Genomic DNA, 13,160 nt, shown 5'->3' on the forward strand with positions numbered 1-13,160 from the left:
ATTTGCTAATCCGCCCGATCCCTCCCTAGTCCGGAGACTATTACAACACTGATCTTCTCACCCTCACGTATTGGCGGGAAATTATCGCTAGTTTGCTACTGCACAAGAAATTTCTAAATCCAGACATTGCCCTTCATCTTTAAATCCAGTACAAACATTATACATTGAAACTGGAGCGTGGAATCAATCTGCACCATTCAATGGACGCGTATCTCCCTCGGATGTCGTAAACAATTCTTGATTAAAGTGAGTGGCGACATCAGAGGAGCGTCCTGGAATCATGAAACAAAGCGTGAAATTTAGGCCGTCTTCTGCGGCGCTCATCTCATCCGTTAACCGAAATAACGCAATTATAGATAGTATCATAGTAGATAGAGATGCAGAGAGAGAGAAAGCATTGCCGTTCCAACGGACACCGGCACGGCAACATCTGGTTGGCGGCAAACGAGGGACGAAGAAACATCGCTCAAAAATCTCCAGGTTACTATTTTATTAATTAAAAATAACAAAAAATCAGAGCAAAAATCGAAAATCTCCGTTTCCCCCCCCCCTTTTTTTTTCCCGAAAAACAAGATAGAGAAGCAAAAAAGAAACAAGGAAATAAAGAACGAAAATTCTTTGAAGCCTGCTGCCTGCATCACCATCGTCCCTCCCTTCTCGTGTCTCTGTTTCTCTCGATTCTTCGGCGGTGGTGTTTGCAGGCCAAAGGTACTCAGTCTTCTGTTTTCTTTAATCTCGTGCAAAATTCATTTACGTTGATGTTTATTTCTTGCTGATGAAGCAGTCCTTCGTAGAGAAGGGCAACGAGAAGGAGAAGAATCGAGAAGAAGAGAATGCAGCACAATATAATCACTACGATTCGTGCTTTGAAACTTGCAGATGTTTGCAAGGGCGCCCAAGTTTATGCCCTAAATCCGCCTATGACTACAGCTAGTGGATGTGGAGGTGGAGGTGGAGGTGGCGGTGGCGGTGGGGGAGATAAGCTTCAAAATCATGACCGTTTCAGAGCCAACCCAATTCGGTCTAAATCGGTTAAAACCAACACAGTAAATGAAATTCTCATGCCTTACGGCCTCCCTGTCTCTGATTCTCTTGAACCCGCCATCGATCCTTACCTAAAACCCGTTGATTTCGTCGAAACCCTAGCTGATATCTACCGGCGCCTCGAGGCCTCTTCTCCGCCAGAAAAATCGGCTCTCTATCTCGAGCAGTCCTCGCTTTTTCGAGGTCTCGCCGATCCGAAGCTTCTCCGCCGGAGCCTCCGCTCTGCCCGTCAACATGCCGCTGACGTCCATTCCAAGGTTGTGCTATCTGCATGGCTACGGTTTGAGAGGAGGGAGGATGAGCTTGAAGGATCCTCGTCGCTGGACTGTGGCGGACGCAATCTTGAATGTCCCAAGGCCGCTCTAGTACCTGGGTACGATCCGTACTCGATCTACCACCCTTGTCCGTGTCTCCGCTCCCGTCCGGAGGCGGCTGGTTTGGGGATTTCAACTGGAGAAGAGGAGTGTTCCACCTCTAATGAGGATGGGGATATTTCATTCTTCATTGACGACGAGGAGGTCAGATGTGTTCGGTATAACATTGCCACTCTCTCGAGGTCCTTGAATGCTATGCTATATGGTGGCTTTACAGAGTCACGGAGGGAGAGAATAAATTTTTCCCATAATGGGGTATCGGTGAGAGGGATGAAAGCGGTTGAGGTTTTTAGCAGGACAAGGAAACTAGACTCTTTTCCTCCGGATGTCATATTGGAGCTCCTGTCTTTCGCAGACAAGTTCTGTTGTGAGGAGATGAAGTCTTTATGTGATGCTCATCTAGCATCTCTGGTTTGTAATCTCGATGATGCATTGCTATTTATTGAATATGGGTTGGAGGAGAGTGCTCATCTTCTGGTGGCAGCTTGTCTTCAAGTTTTCCTGAGAGAGCTGCCGAGATCTTTAATCAACCCGAATGTGCTGAGATTTTTATGTAGTCCTGAGTGTAAAGAGAGATTGACCATGGTAGGCCACAATTCCTTCGTGCTATATTACTTCTTGAGCCAGGTGGCAATGGAGGAAGATATGAAATCAAACACCACGGTTATGCTGTTGGAGAGGTTGGGAGATTGTGCGACGGAGGGGTGGCAGAAACAGCTTGCCTTCCACCAGTTGGGTTGTGTGATGCTTGAGAGAAAAGAGTACAAAGATGCTCAGAATTGCTTCGAGGCAGCAGCCATGGCGGGACATGTATATTCGCTCGCTGGCGCTGCAAGGACCAAGTATAAACGTGGACACAAGTACTCGGCGTACAAGCAGATGAACTCCCTTATCTCTGAGCATACACCAGTTGGGTGGATGTACCAAGAGCGATCCCTGTATTGTATTGGGAAAGAGAAGACGATGGATTTAAACACAGCGACCGAGTTGGATCCCACTCTTTCGTATCCGTACAAGTACAGGGCTGTTGTAATGTCAGAGGAGAAGAAGATTGGAGCAGCCATCTCAGAGCTCAATAAGATTATCGGGTTCAAGGTCTCTGCGGACTGCCTTGAACTGCGTGCTTGGTTCTCCATTGCCGTCGAGGATTATGCAGGAGCTCTGAGAGATGTCAGGGCACTGTTGACTTTGGATCCAAATTATATGATTTACCATGGCAAGATGAATGGAGGTCGCTTGATTGAGCTCCTCCGCCAGCGTGTTCACCAGTGGAGTCAGGCTGATTGCTGGATGCAACTTTACGATCGATGGTCATCTGTTGACGATATTGGCTCTCTGGCTGTTGTGCATCAAATGCTGGAAAATGACCCGGGGAAGAGCCTCCTACGATTTCGACAATCTCTTCTCCTTCTTCGGTAAGTTTGATTATTTTGTACAAAGTTATGTTAATTGTCTAATTATTTGTTCAACGGTCATCTCTCCATATTTCTTCAGAATCATCATGAACATTCTCATAAGCTCATACCTTTCTGGAGAAATCTTTGTAGTAGAGATCATGGCATCCCAAGCTCATACCTTGCGTAAATACCATATGGAAGCATTAATTGTTCATCGCAAGGGCAATGAACATTTCTTTTCCATTACCAGTTGATCTCCCACCTTGAATTTTCAAGCTAGCATAGAGGCACAATTCAAAAGAGCATCTTAGTGTCCAAATGAATTCATTTAGGCTCAGCTTAGGAAGAGTACAAATACAATTATGTAAGTGCAAATACAAGGTTTAGAAATATCATTTACAAAGTTTTGCATTGAACATATTTGTATTTGCACTCTTCCCAAACTGAGCCTTATGTTTTCTTTTCTTTTACTTATAAATTGGTGCAATTGACTCATTGTGCTATCTCCAGGCTGAAGCTTTAAAGTGGAAACCAACCAATATGTTAGCTTCTAAAGTGAGGCCCAATAATAACCAATAATCATGTTAGATAAATAGAACATTCTTTTATCATCAAATTCAATAAAGTATCTCATTTCATTATTTTACAAATCTTTGTACAGACAAATAGAAATACTTTACAATTTCCATTTGTAAATATATATCTATTGAACTCCTAAAAGGAGGAAAAAGGGCAGCCCAGTGCACGAGACTCCTGCGAAAAGGAGGGAAAACATAAAGATAAAAAATAAAGAAAGAGAGTAGGTCACTAAACAGGTATAATTCAACTTAGTTACCATGTTAATCTGTTAATGGCAACAATAATGTTACCCTGCCCTACAATAAGTCTTCATGTCAACACAAGTCCTTTTGAGTGAATAGCAATTGATCTGGTCAAGGTTTCACATTTACTTATACAATCGAATCATCACCATCATCATCCATACCTTATCCCAACTATATAGGGTCGGCTACATGAATCCTGATTTGCCAATCCGTTCTATTTAAAGCCATATCCACTGTTAAACTATTAGTGTTTAAATCATTGCTTATTACTTCTACCCGTGTCCTTTTTGGTTTACCCCGAGTTCTTCTAGCCCCTTCAATGTGTAACAAATCACTTCTTCTAACTGGCATAGTTGGTGGTCTTCTATTCTATGCACATGCCCAAACCATCTTAGTCTACTCTCTCATTTTATCACCTATTGGAACTATTCCTAGGTTCCTACAGATAACTTCATTCCTAATACTATCCTTTCTAGTTTTTCTACTCGTCCATTTTGCATAATTTCTAACTTTATTTTTTTAATTCATATTGATTGTTTGGGATGTATCAAATGCATTCTTCTTGTAGCTTCTAATTGTAGATCTTCATCGTTACATTCTCAACTCTCATTTTCATTTCCAATTACCAGTGGATCTTCATCTACATAAATATCTTTTCATATTGTGTGAACAGACATTTTGGCAAACTCCAATACTAATTAAGGAGTGATTTAGACAGATTGACACATTTCTAATCATTAATCAAAAAATACATGTAAAGGATAAACACTTTATTTGCTGTTCTTTATCATTATAAGAGGGAACTGCTTTGTCTTCTTACTAAAAATGTGCCTGGTTTATCAAAAATGGCATATACCCATGGAACACTTAAAACAGTAAGGCTTGCTAATTCTTGTTGGACATATTTGTTCTTCTTGGTCAGTGCGATGAAATTTATTTTGTTTCCTTTGGTTCCTTTTGCATTCAATTATTGAACCATGGATTAGATATTTTTTTATTTTTTTTGCCATATGGAACCATATTTGTCCTTTTTAAAAAGAATAGATAAAAGCACCAGAATTCATATTTGGGGGAAAACTGTTCATCTATTACAACATTATCTCTTTTGGTCATCATTTGCAAGTAAACAATCAGTGTTCTTAGTATAAAATTGTTAGAATTGTTGTTAGGTGTACTTGGTAATAGAAACTGTTATTCGAAGAGGATGTTATCCAGGTAGAAACTGATATTTCTGAATGTTTAGGTTAAATTGTCAAAAGGCTGCAATGCGCAGTTTGCGATTGGCTCGAAATCATTCCAACTCAGAACATGAGAAGCTTGTCTATGAAGGATGGATTTTATATGACACTGGCCATCGTGAGGAAGCATTAGCAAAAGCTGAGGAATCCATTTCTGTTCAGAGGTCATTTGAAGCTTTTTTCCTTAAAGCATATGTTTTAGCAGATACAAGCCTTGATCCTGAATCTTCATCTTATGTTATCCATCTTTTGGAAGAAGCCCTTAAATGCCCTTCCGATGGCCTTCGGAAAGGACAAGTATGTGTTATCTCTGTATTTTAAAAAAATTGATGAAACATCTTGTTATTTTAGTCATACCATAAATTAATTGTTTTGATTTGTCTGATTTTATGTATTGCAGGCATTAAATAATCTAGGCAGTGTGTATGTGGACTGTGATAAACTGGATCTTGCTGCTGACTGCTATGTCAGTGCTATTAATATCAGGCACACACGAGCACATCAGGGTCTGGCACGTGTTTATCATCTCAAGAATCAAAGGAAACCTGCTTATGATGAGATGACAAAGCTGATAGAGAAGGCTCGAAATAATGCGTCAGCTTATGAGAAACGCTCAGAGTATTGTGATCGTGACATGGCAAGGAATGATCTTAGTATGGCAACAGAATTAGATCCACTGAGAACGTATCCATATAGATACAGGGCTGCAGGTAAGCTCCACAACTTTTAATTTTCAGACTAGTTTATGAAATTTGATTCTTTGAGAGGTAAACTAATAATGATCAAAATTTTATGCTACATCATTCACCTATGCCTTTCCCATTGGACATATTCATTAACATTTCCTTGTAGAATCCAGCAGTTTCTACTGTTATAAAACCATTATGCAGGATGAAGTCATTAAATGAATCCTTTTAACTACTTGATGATTTTCTGCTCATATTTCGTATGCAAAAATTTCAGGTATCAATTAAAGTCCATTCTGAGTTCCCTTCTCTGGGAGCTAGAGTGACGCAACACTCAGATACCCAGAGTTGTTAATCTAGTAGCCCATCTTTGAGGAATCTAGGATCTCCAAGCTTACATGATGCTAGGTTACTCTGTATCCTCCATGTCAAATTTCTCTCTCTAGTAAAATTCCTTCTTGCAGTTATAGTTTATTTTCTTGTTAGTTCAAGTGGGGTTCAGAAAAAAAAGTTTTATTACAACTGTCAACCTTCCATCCATGCTCGGTGTAAGCATTGTAGCATAAAAGATCAAAACTGCCAAGTTACTCTTGCTTATATACCTGTAGATTCTGTTCCTATGCAGTCCTTGATCCATATCAAAATCCTTACCAGGGTCCAATTCTAAGTAAACCAAATATTGTTGAGGATTTAGATTGGTGCTAATTCCTTAATTTGATCGTAAATTCCTTTTTTTCTCTTCTTTAAATCGTCCTTGCTCCTATCATCAAGATCTTATTGTCACTTTTGTAATCTTTTTACCTTCTAAAAAAAACATCAAGAACTTATTGTTTTTTTTTAAGGATAAAGTTTAAAAAAAAAATTATTAAAGAGAAAAGAAAAGAAAAGAAATGCATCAGAAAGGTGATAAGGCATCACCAGGAAACTACCTAATTTAGCTCTTCTATTGTGTTTTCTCAATTCCCATATCAATTCATAAGCCTATTGTTTTCCACGTGTTTGTAGTTCTAAGCTTTTATGAGCTATATTTCATGCCTTCCAATGTTTTTGCTAAATTGAGAGGGGATCTATTTGGGATTGGGCCAAACAAGAAGATGAAATCAAAGAAAGTCTTTTAGAAGAGAGAGCTTCCTTTAATTAGGTTCTGGTCTTCCTGTAAGTTCAGTTTTTTCGGGTTTGGTTTTTTCTTTCGAGTTTGGCAAGGTTGGTGGTTTTTTTCACAATTGGAGCACATGTTTGTGGAACAAGGCTAATACATGGCTCCATAGACAAGAAATTTCACTTATCTGATTATTCTAATCCATTTTCCTGTCATGCTATGGGGCTGTCAGATGTAAATAAGTTTAGCTGTTTCAAATTAGGATACTCCAATTGTTGTTATCATTTCAAGGGCTTGTTTATTGTTTTGATGCCTACATTGTTTGTTCAACTAAGGAACTTAGAATTTTTCACATTAGCCATGTTCTCCAGTTTGAACAGTTTAAGATGATTAGTTGTTAACCATTAGGTAAAAGCAATTATCAAAAAAAAGGACAATTAAAAGCTGTTATCTGCTACGTTATAAGGAGATGAAAGCTCCTTTTTCCCTTAGCCCTTGTTAACTCCTTTTTCGAACTGGAGTACTTTGTAACTTAACTTTAATGAAATTCATAAAATACCTATTACACCCTCCAAACACAGTCTAAATTTAACTCTCTACACTGTTAGCCCCTCATAGTTTATCTTAAAACACCTGGACTACACTTAAAACGACCAGAGTATCCATTTTTACCTTTTGAGAACCTGATTTTACTCAGAATTTATCAACTGTCAGTCCATCTTTTATCCATAAGGTTCAAAACCTCCTTACCAATAAGGAGATTATTTATGGATAAGCAATGCCAAATGCAGATTGCAGCCTTGGAGTATTTATAAAAAAAATATGTCAAAAAATTTAGAAGAATTTATAAATTATGAGTTGATTGAGTGAGAATTAGGTAAAAACCATTAGCTAAGTTGATTGAGATGTTACTAAAACGTTTGTGATAGAAATAGGTAATGTGATATGTTCCCATTTTCGGTACATTGAATGCATTTGAAGACAACTAGTGGCTGGACTGAGACAAGATTGAGTGCAGTAGTAACTGATAGTTTAATTTTTTTATGAATATAACTGACAGATTTAATTGATTTACGGGAGGAATCATACACCCTGTGGAGAGGTTAGCCCCGGCTAACACCCACCAGAAACCATAAAAGAAAAACAGAAATAGTACATGTTTGACCCCAGTAGGCCAGTACAGAAACAGAGATAGTAATAACTTCACTTGACCCTGAAACATGCCTTCCCTTGTGGCCCCTTGTTTTGCCAAGTCATCTGCCAACCCATTTGCAGATCTTGGTATCCAGGATATATTTGCTCTCAATTCAGATATGATAATTCTAATATCTTGTACAGCATATTTATTACTTCCATGGAAGTGATGGAACCTCCTAACTTCCATTTATCCAACCAATTACCACTTTAGAATCCCCTTCAACGGTCAGCCTGCTGATGTTCGTGGTTTTTGCCTGTCTGACCCCATAAAGGATGGACCGCATTTCTGCCTTGAGAGTAGTGTTTTAAGACTTGTACCAGACACAAAACCAAAATGCTTACTGGGTCATGGGGCAAACAGTTTGACTGTAAGTCACATAAAAAACAAGTATTTTGAAAATAAAAATACTTGTTGTGGTATACCTCCCAACAAAAAGCCCTGATTTTGGGAGGAATAGGACTTTTTCATATGGCTTCAGGGGAAATTCAGATTTTGGTTTGGATCACTAGAGAGGGCTTTGAGGAATGAAGCACAAGAGAAAGATCCCAAAGAGTTTAGGGTCCAAATTCTAGTATCAGGTAAATGAGGATCAATAGGAACAGACTCAAGTAGTTCAAGCAAGGGCATAGTCTCTGCGACCCTATTGCACATTCAAATACCACAAATCTTTCTTGTTAAATTATAAGATATGATAGGGACAGAGATTCTGACTAGAGTGGATTTTTCTCCATTTTGTAGCTCAGATGTTGAAAACCTTTAACTTGGACAAGATATCCTGACATAGTAAGTAGAAGCTTAGATAGGGTTACTACATTAGAAAAAGTGGAACTCTCACCTACTATTGGTGAGCATGTGCAACTGAAATATGCCCTGCCCCAACTATTTGGGATTTGGCTTCATAAATAATAAATCCTTTCCCACCACTCCATTCTATCTAAGGCTTATATCCCCTGTTAGACTTGTGTTAAGACTAGCTTAATGCTACAGTCAATACTCAATTATTGGCTTCCCATTCCTCTGTTTGATCCTTCAATTTGCACTGATTTACTCACCTGTTTGGCTCCTCTTGAGTTCCCACAAATTCGCTCATAACTAGTTTTATTATCTTTAGACATAAATGGAGCTAAGGAATCTCTTTGCTCTAGGGTTACTGGACCTTCATAACTTGACATGGAATGGATATTTGAATGATTGGGGTCCACTCATTGTCAGTGGGTCCTACATAAAAGATTGGCACCCAGAAAGTTGTCCTGATGTGTATCACCCTTCACTTCACCATTGATAGACTGACCTGTTGTTCTAAATAAGGTAAAAGGCATAAATCTATAAAAAAGATTTAAAAGGCATAAAGTTGCAGAGTTGCAGAGATTTTGTTCATTGGTGATATTAGGTGGTTTTATGTTTCATATAGAGGGTAGTTAATTATAAAGCTTTTTTTTGGTCTGTTGGGCTCTTTTGTATCTTACACACTCTATATTATTAATAGATCTTTTGGTTACTTGTTAATAATGGGGAAAAAAACTCTTGGCAGTTGGCACAATGGGTCCTGCTCTTTGGCGGGGCATCACGTGGACAAAAATCTGTTGACTATGTTGGCCCTTTCTGTGCTTTTACAACTTCTATAAAAATTAATTAAATACATTAGGGTAGCATTTTTGAAACCGATCCTTGGTACAGCTAATCTCTTCATTGATTAGTTGGTAATCCACCATGTTGCAATTCATCAGGTTGCCTTGCAGACCCTTAATATTGGAGTTAACCTTCCCGTTTTTGTAGGTTTGTTCTTGGTCTATTGACTAGAACTCTCGTTTTCTACTATCTTGTTATTATGAAGTTAATCTTGGTTTTCATTTAAAAAATTGTTTATTGTCCATTAGTTGTAATCCTCGATATCTGCCATCCTGTTGCATATATTTTTCTTTCCTCGTGGTTGATTCCGAGAATGAGAGTAATATTCTGATGTGCTTCCTAATCCTACCAGTTCTGATGGATGACCACAAAGAAATTGAAGCAATATTAGAGCTTACAAAGGCCATACTTTTCAAACCGGACCTGCAGTTGCTCCATCTTCGGGCAGCATTCCATGATTCAATGGGTGACATCACTTCCACTCTCCGGGATTGCGAAGCAGCTCTTTGCCTTGACCCCAACCACATCGACACTCTTGAATTGTATAAAAAGGCACGAGTTGCTGGTAAACAGCAGAAGAAATGAGAGACCCATATTTATGCTGCTCAACAAAATCTCTATGGGCATCCAATTACTGCCAATTTTTCGCCTACCATCAAATCCAAAACTCATCTTCTTACACATTTTTTTCCGGTTTTTTTCCGGACTTGGTTTCTGAAAGCAGTTGAGTGCTGATATTGGTCACAGCCATGAGAAGAGGATAAAGAGTGAGGAGCTAATGAGGAGGGGCATGGTAGTATGTATATACTTACACCTTCGTTATGAAATTGATATGATCTTACTGCAGAATATTGCTGCTGCCCACCAGACTACTGTGGTATAGACGGTGCTGTAAACAGGAAAAAAAAAAGATTGATTGTTTACATGATGAAAATGAACAACTCGTGTTGTTGATGCCCAGTTGAATTGTTAGCCTACTGTGACACAAACCAAGACCACCAAAAGGTAGTTTGCAATAACCATCAAAGACAACAATTGCATTTCTTTTCCCTTTTTTCCAGTCCTGTGCTATAATTGTTGTTGTTGGCAAATGGTAAGAAACAGCTAATAGTAGGAAGCGTGGACATCTCAAGACCCTGACCCCATAACTTGCTGCCTATCATGTTTTAAGAATGGACCCCCTAAATAATGGTTATGCCAAAAGAAATAGCCTAATCAGATTATTCTTAACCATCTAACTTGTAATTTTTCTGTGCATAATTTTTTTGGCACAGATGATACAATCGATTTTCCTGATGGTACGAAAAACAAAAAGAAAAAGGGATGCATATACATTGCCAACCAGGGGGCCCAGCCAAGATAACATTAGCAAATTACACATTGTTACAGTACCCAAAGGCCAAAACCGCAGCAAAGCATGCAACTTTGCAGAAACACCGCGCATGCTGCTAGCCAAACGACATGATGGTACTAAACCCAAAAATAAATAAATAAATATAGTAAGCTTGGAAATAGATCTACTGTGACACACTCGATATGCATGGATATTGTTGAAAAATCAAGTAATATAAAAAATATATTAGACTCGTGAGAATGTAAAAGATCTAAGACATACATATGCAGCTATTATATTAACAAAAAAAAATAAGGCCCCATTTGGCACGTCTTTTCCTGCAGTCTTTCGGCTATTTACAAGTCAAGTAGACCGCGCCGTGGTCTTTTTTTGTTAGGTTCGTAACAGATTTAACTATTAAAAGTCAGTGTGTCGAAAAGATGCAAGAAGCCCATTTTGGACTGATTTTGGGAAACTCCAAATGGAGCTTTTTGTGTTTTTCTCACACGAAAAAAAAACATGAAAAGATAAACGGAAAGACGCATAGTAGCCAAACTAGCTTCGGGCTGTTCAGATCATGCAAAAGCTCAATGCATCTTTTGACTGTTAGAGCTACCATAAGATTTTCCCAAAAAGACTTGTCAAATGGCCCCCAAGTTTATTTTAAATTGGGAAAATTCTTGATTAGTACCATGTACTTTGGGTCTAGTGCCACTTTGGTCCCCAAACTTTAAAATGCAACAATTCAGTACATGAACTTTCGAAACATGACAATCCAGTACATGATGTTAATTAGTTGTTAACCATCCGTTAAGTGGCATTTGAAAGAGACACAAATGCCCTTTGAATGTCATCTAATTTTCTTTATCAACCATCCAAACATTGACAAAAAATTAACAGGCTCAAATCCTTGCCTCTTCTATTCAAGAAAGTTGGGGTCATCAGAATGCCCACTCAAACGTGATCCCAACTTTCTTGAATGGAAAAGGCAAGGATTTGAGACCGTTAATTTTTTGTCAATGTTTGGATGGTTGATAAAGAAAATTAGATGACACTCAAAGGGCATTTGTGTTTTTTTCAAATGCCACTTAACGGTTAGTTAACGCTAGGTACTGAATTGTCATGTTTTAAAAATTTGAGTATTGAATTGTCATATTTTAAAGTTCGGGGACCAAAGTGGCACTAGACCCAAAATACAAGATACTAATCGAGATTTTTCGCTTTTAAATTCATTGTTATTTACTGTAAATTAAAGTATTAATTAATAATTTATAGAAATGAACAATCTTAGTTTAAAAAATATCAAAATCACTAGAATTTCAAAGATAGTTATTTTATGCAAATTATTAAATACTAAGGTTATTATTCTGTTTTTAGTATTTTTATTTCTAAGTTACAAATCATTTTTCTATATAACTATGGATTAATGACTTCGGTAGATCATTCAATTAGTTAATATTTATAAAATACTGATTTTAATGGTCATTTTTTAGATTTTTTGTTCAAAAAGTCATATATAACATTATTTATTTAAATTCATATACAACGTTATCCGGCATCACCCTATATGGTACGAGGCATGATTTCTACAAAAACTTATAACCAATCAACGGTTGGGGTCTGATTTGTAGATATAGGCATACAGCACATAACGCACAGAGCCTCAGGCAAAGATGTTGCCCGGTAACAGTCACTTTGAAGTTTGAAGCAAGCCATGTGTGACCCATTACTCTGTGGTGACCACCAAGTAGTGGTGGCAAATGAATGGGTTTGGGTTGGGTGAGGGTTCAGTATCAGCCCACTCATATTGGCCTGCTGACCCATTTGCCACCGGGTGGTAAAGTGGGTCACAACCCACCCATACGACCCACTAAATCAATGCAAATATTATAAAAATATAAATATTTTAATCAAATAAAAACACAAATATTAAGAAAATTACTGAAAAATAGCAGTGCTAACAAAAAACACAATTGAAAAAAATAATAAAAACACATTGATATACGTTTGCAGAAAAAACAAATTAATAAAAATTGCAGAAAAACATAGAAAATGACAAATTCTTTTTAAAAAATATATATTTAAAAAAAAGTAGAAATTGCCTAAAATACATCAATTAACAAAAATTCAAAATAATTATATAATTCAACCCAGAAATTGTAGACATGGGTCGGGTCATCTCATGTGTCAGATTTGGGTCCCGGACAATCCATATACCCAAAAATACATTTTTAAGGGTGAACCCATAGACCCCAAAAGTCCATTTTAAGAGAAAAGTGTAAATAATCCAGAAAATGCAGAGTTTGCACAAAAGTTGCAAATTTTCAAAACGTTGTAA

General features: G+C 37.8%; 1 protein-coding gene across 3 annotated transcripts; it reads left to right on the plus strand.

The window, feature by feature from the left end:
* Positions 1-269: 269 nt before the first annotated feature.
* Positions 270-10,449, plus strand: ETO1 (tetratricopeptide repeat (TPR)-containing protein). Of its 3 annotated transcripts, none has more exons than XM_010258777.3 (5): positions 270-480; positions 785-2,833; positions 4,883-5,174; positions 5,278-5,587; positions 9,842-10,449. In XM_010258777.3, the coding sequence occupies exons 2-5, from the start codon at positions 834-836 to the stop codon at positions 10,072-10,074; spliced, it is 2,835 nt and encodes a 944-aa protein (XP_010257079.1). In that variant the 5' UTR covers positions 270-480; positions 785-833; the 3' UTR covers positions 10,075-10,449. The 3 variants fall into 3 exon arrangements, with proteins under 3 accessions (XP_010257079.1, XP_088753415.1, XP_010257078.1); XM_010258776.3 differs by lacking the exon at positions 270-480 and adding an exon at positions 568-708; XM_088897289.1 differs by lacking the exon at positions 270-480 and having other exon boundaries at positions 519-2,833.
* Positions 10,450-13,160: the final 2,711 nt, after the last annotated feature.

This window comes from Nelumbo nucifera, chromosome 2 (genome assembly GCF_055504915.1).
Source record: "Nelumbo nucifera cultivar China Antique chromosome 2, China Antique-T2T, whole genome shotgun sequence".
NCBI lineage: Eukaryota > Viridiplantae > Streptophyta > Magnoliopsida > Proteales > Nelumbonaceae > Nelumbo > Nelumbo nucifera.

Bases quoted from the DNA above. Each gene is read 5' to 3' on its own strand.
- ETO1 (XM_010258777.3), top strand. From the start codon at position 834: ATGCAGCACAATATAATCACTACGATTCGTGCTTTGAAACTTGCAGAT. The intron at 2,834-4,882 runs GTAAGTTTGATT...CTGAATGTTTAG, and splicing joins CAATCTCTTCTCCTTCTTCG to GTTAAATTGTCAAAAGGCTG. The intron at 5,588-9,841 runs GTAAGCTCCACA...TAATCCTACCAG, and splicing joins ATATAGATACAGGGCTGCAG to TTCTGATGGATGACCACAAA.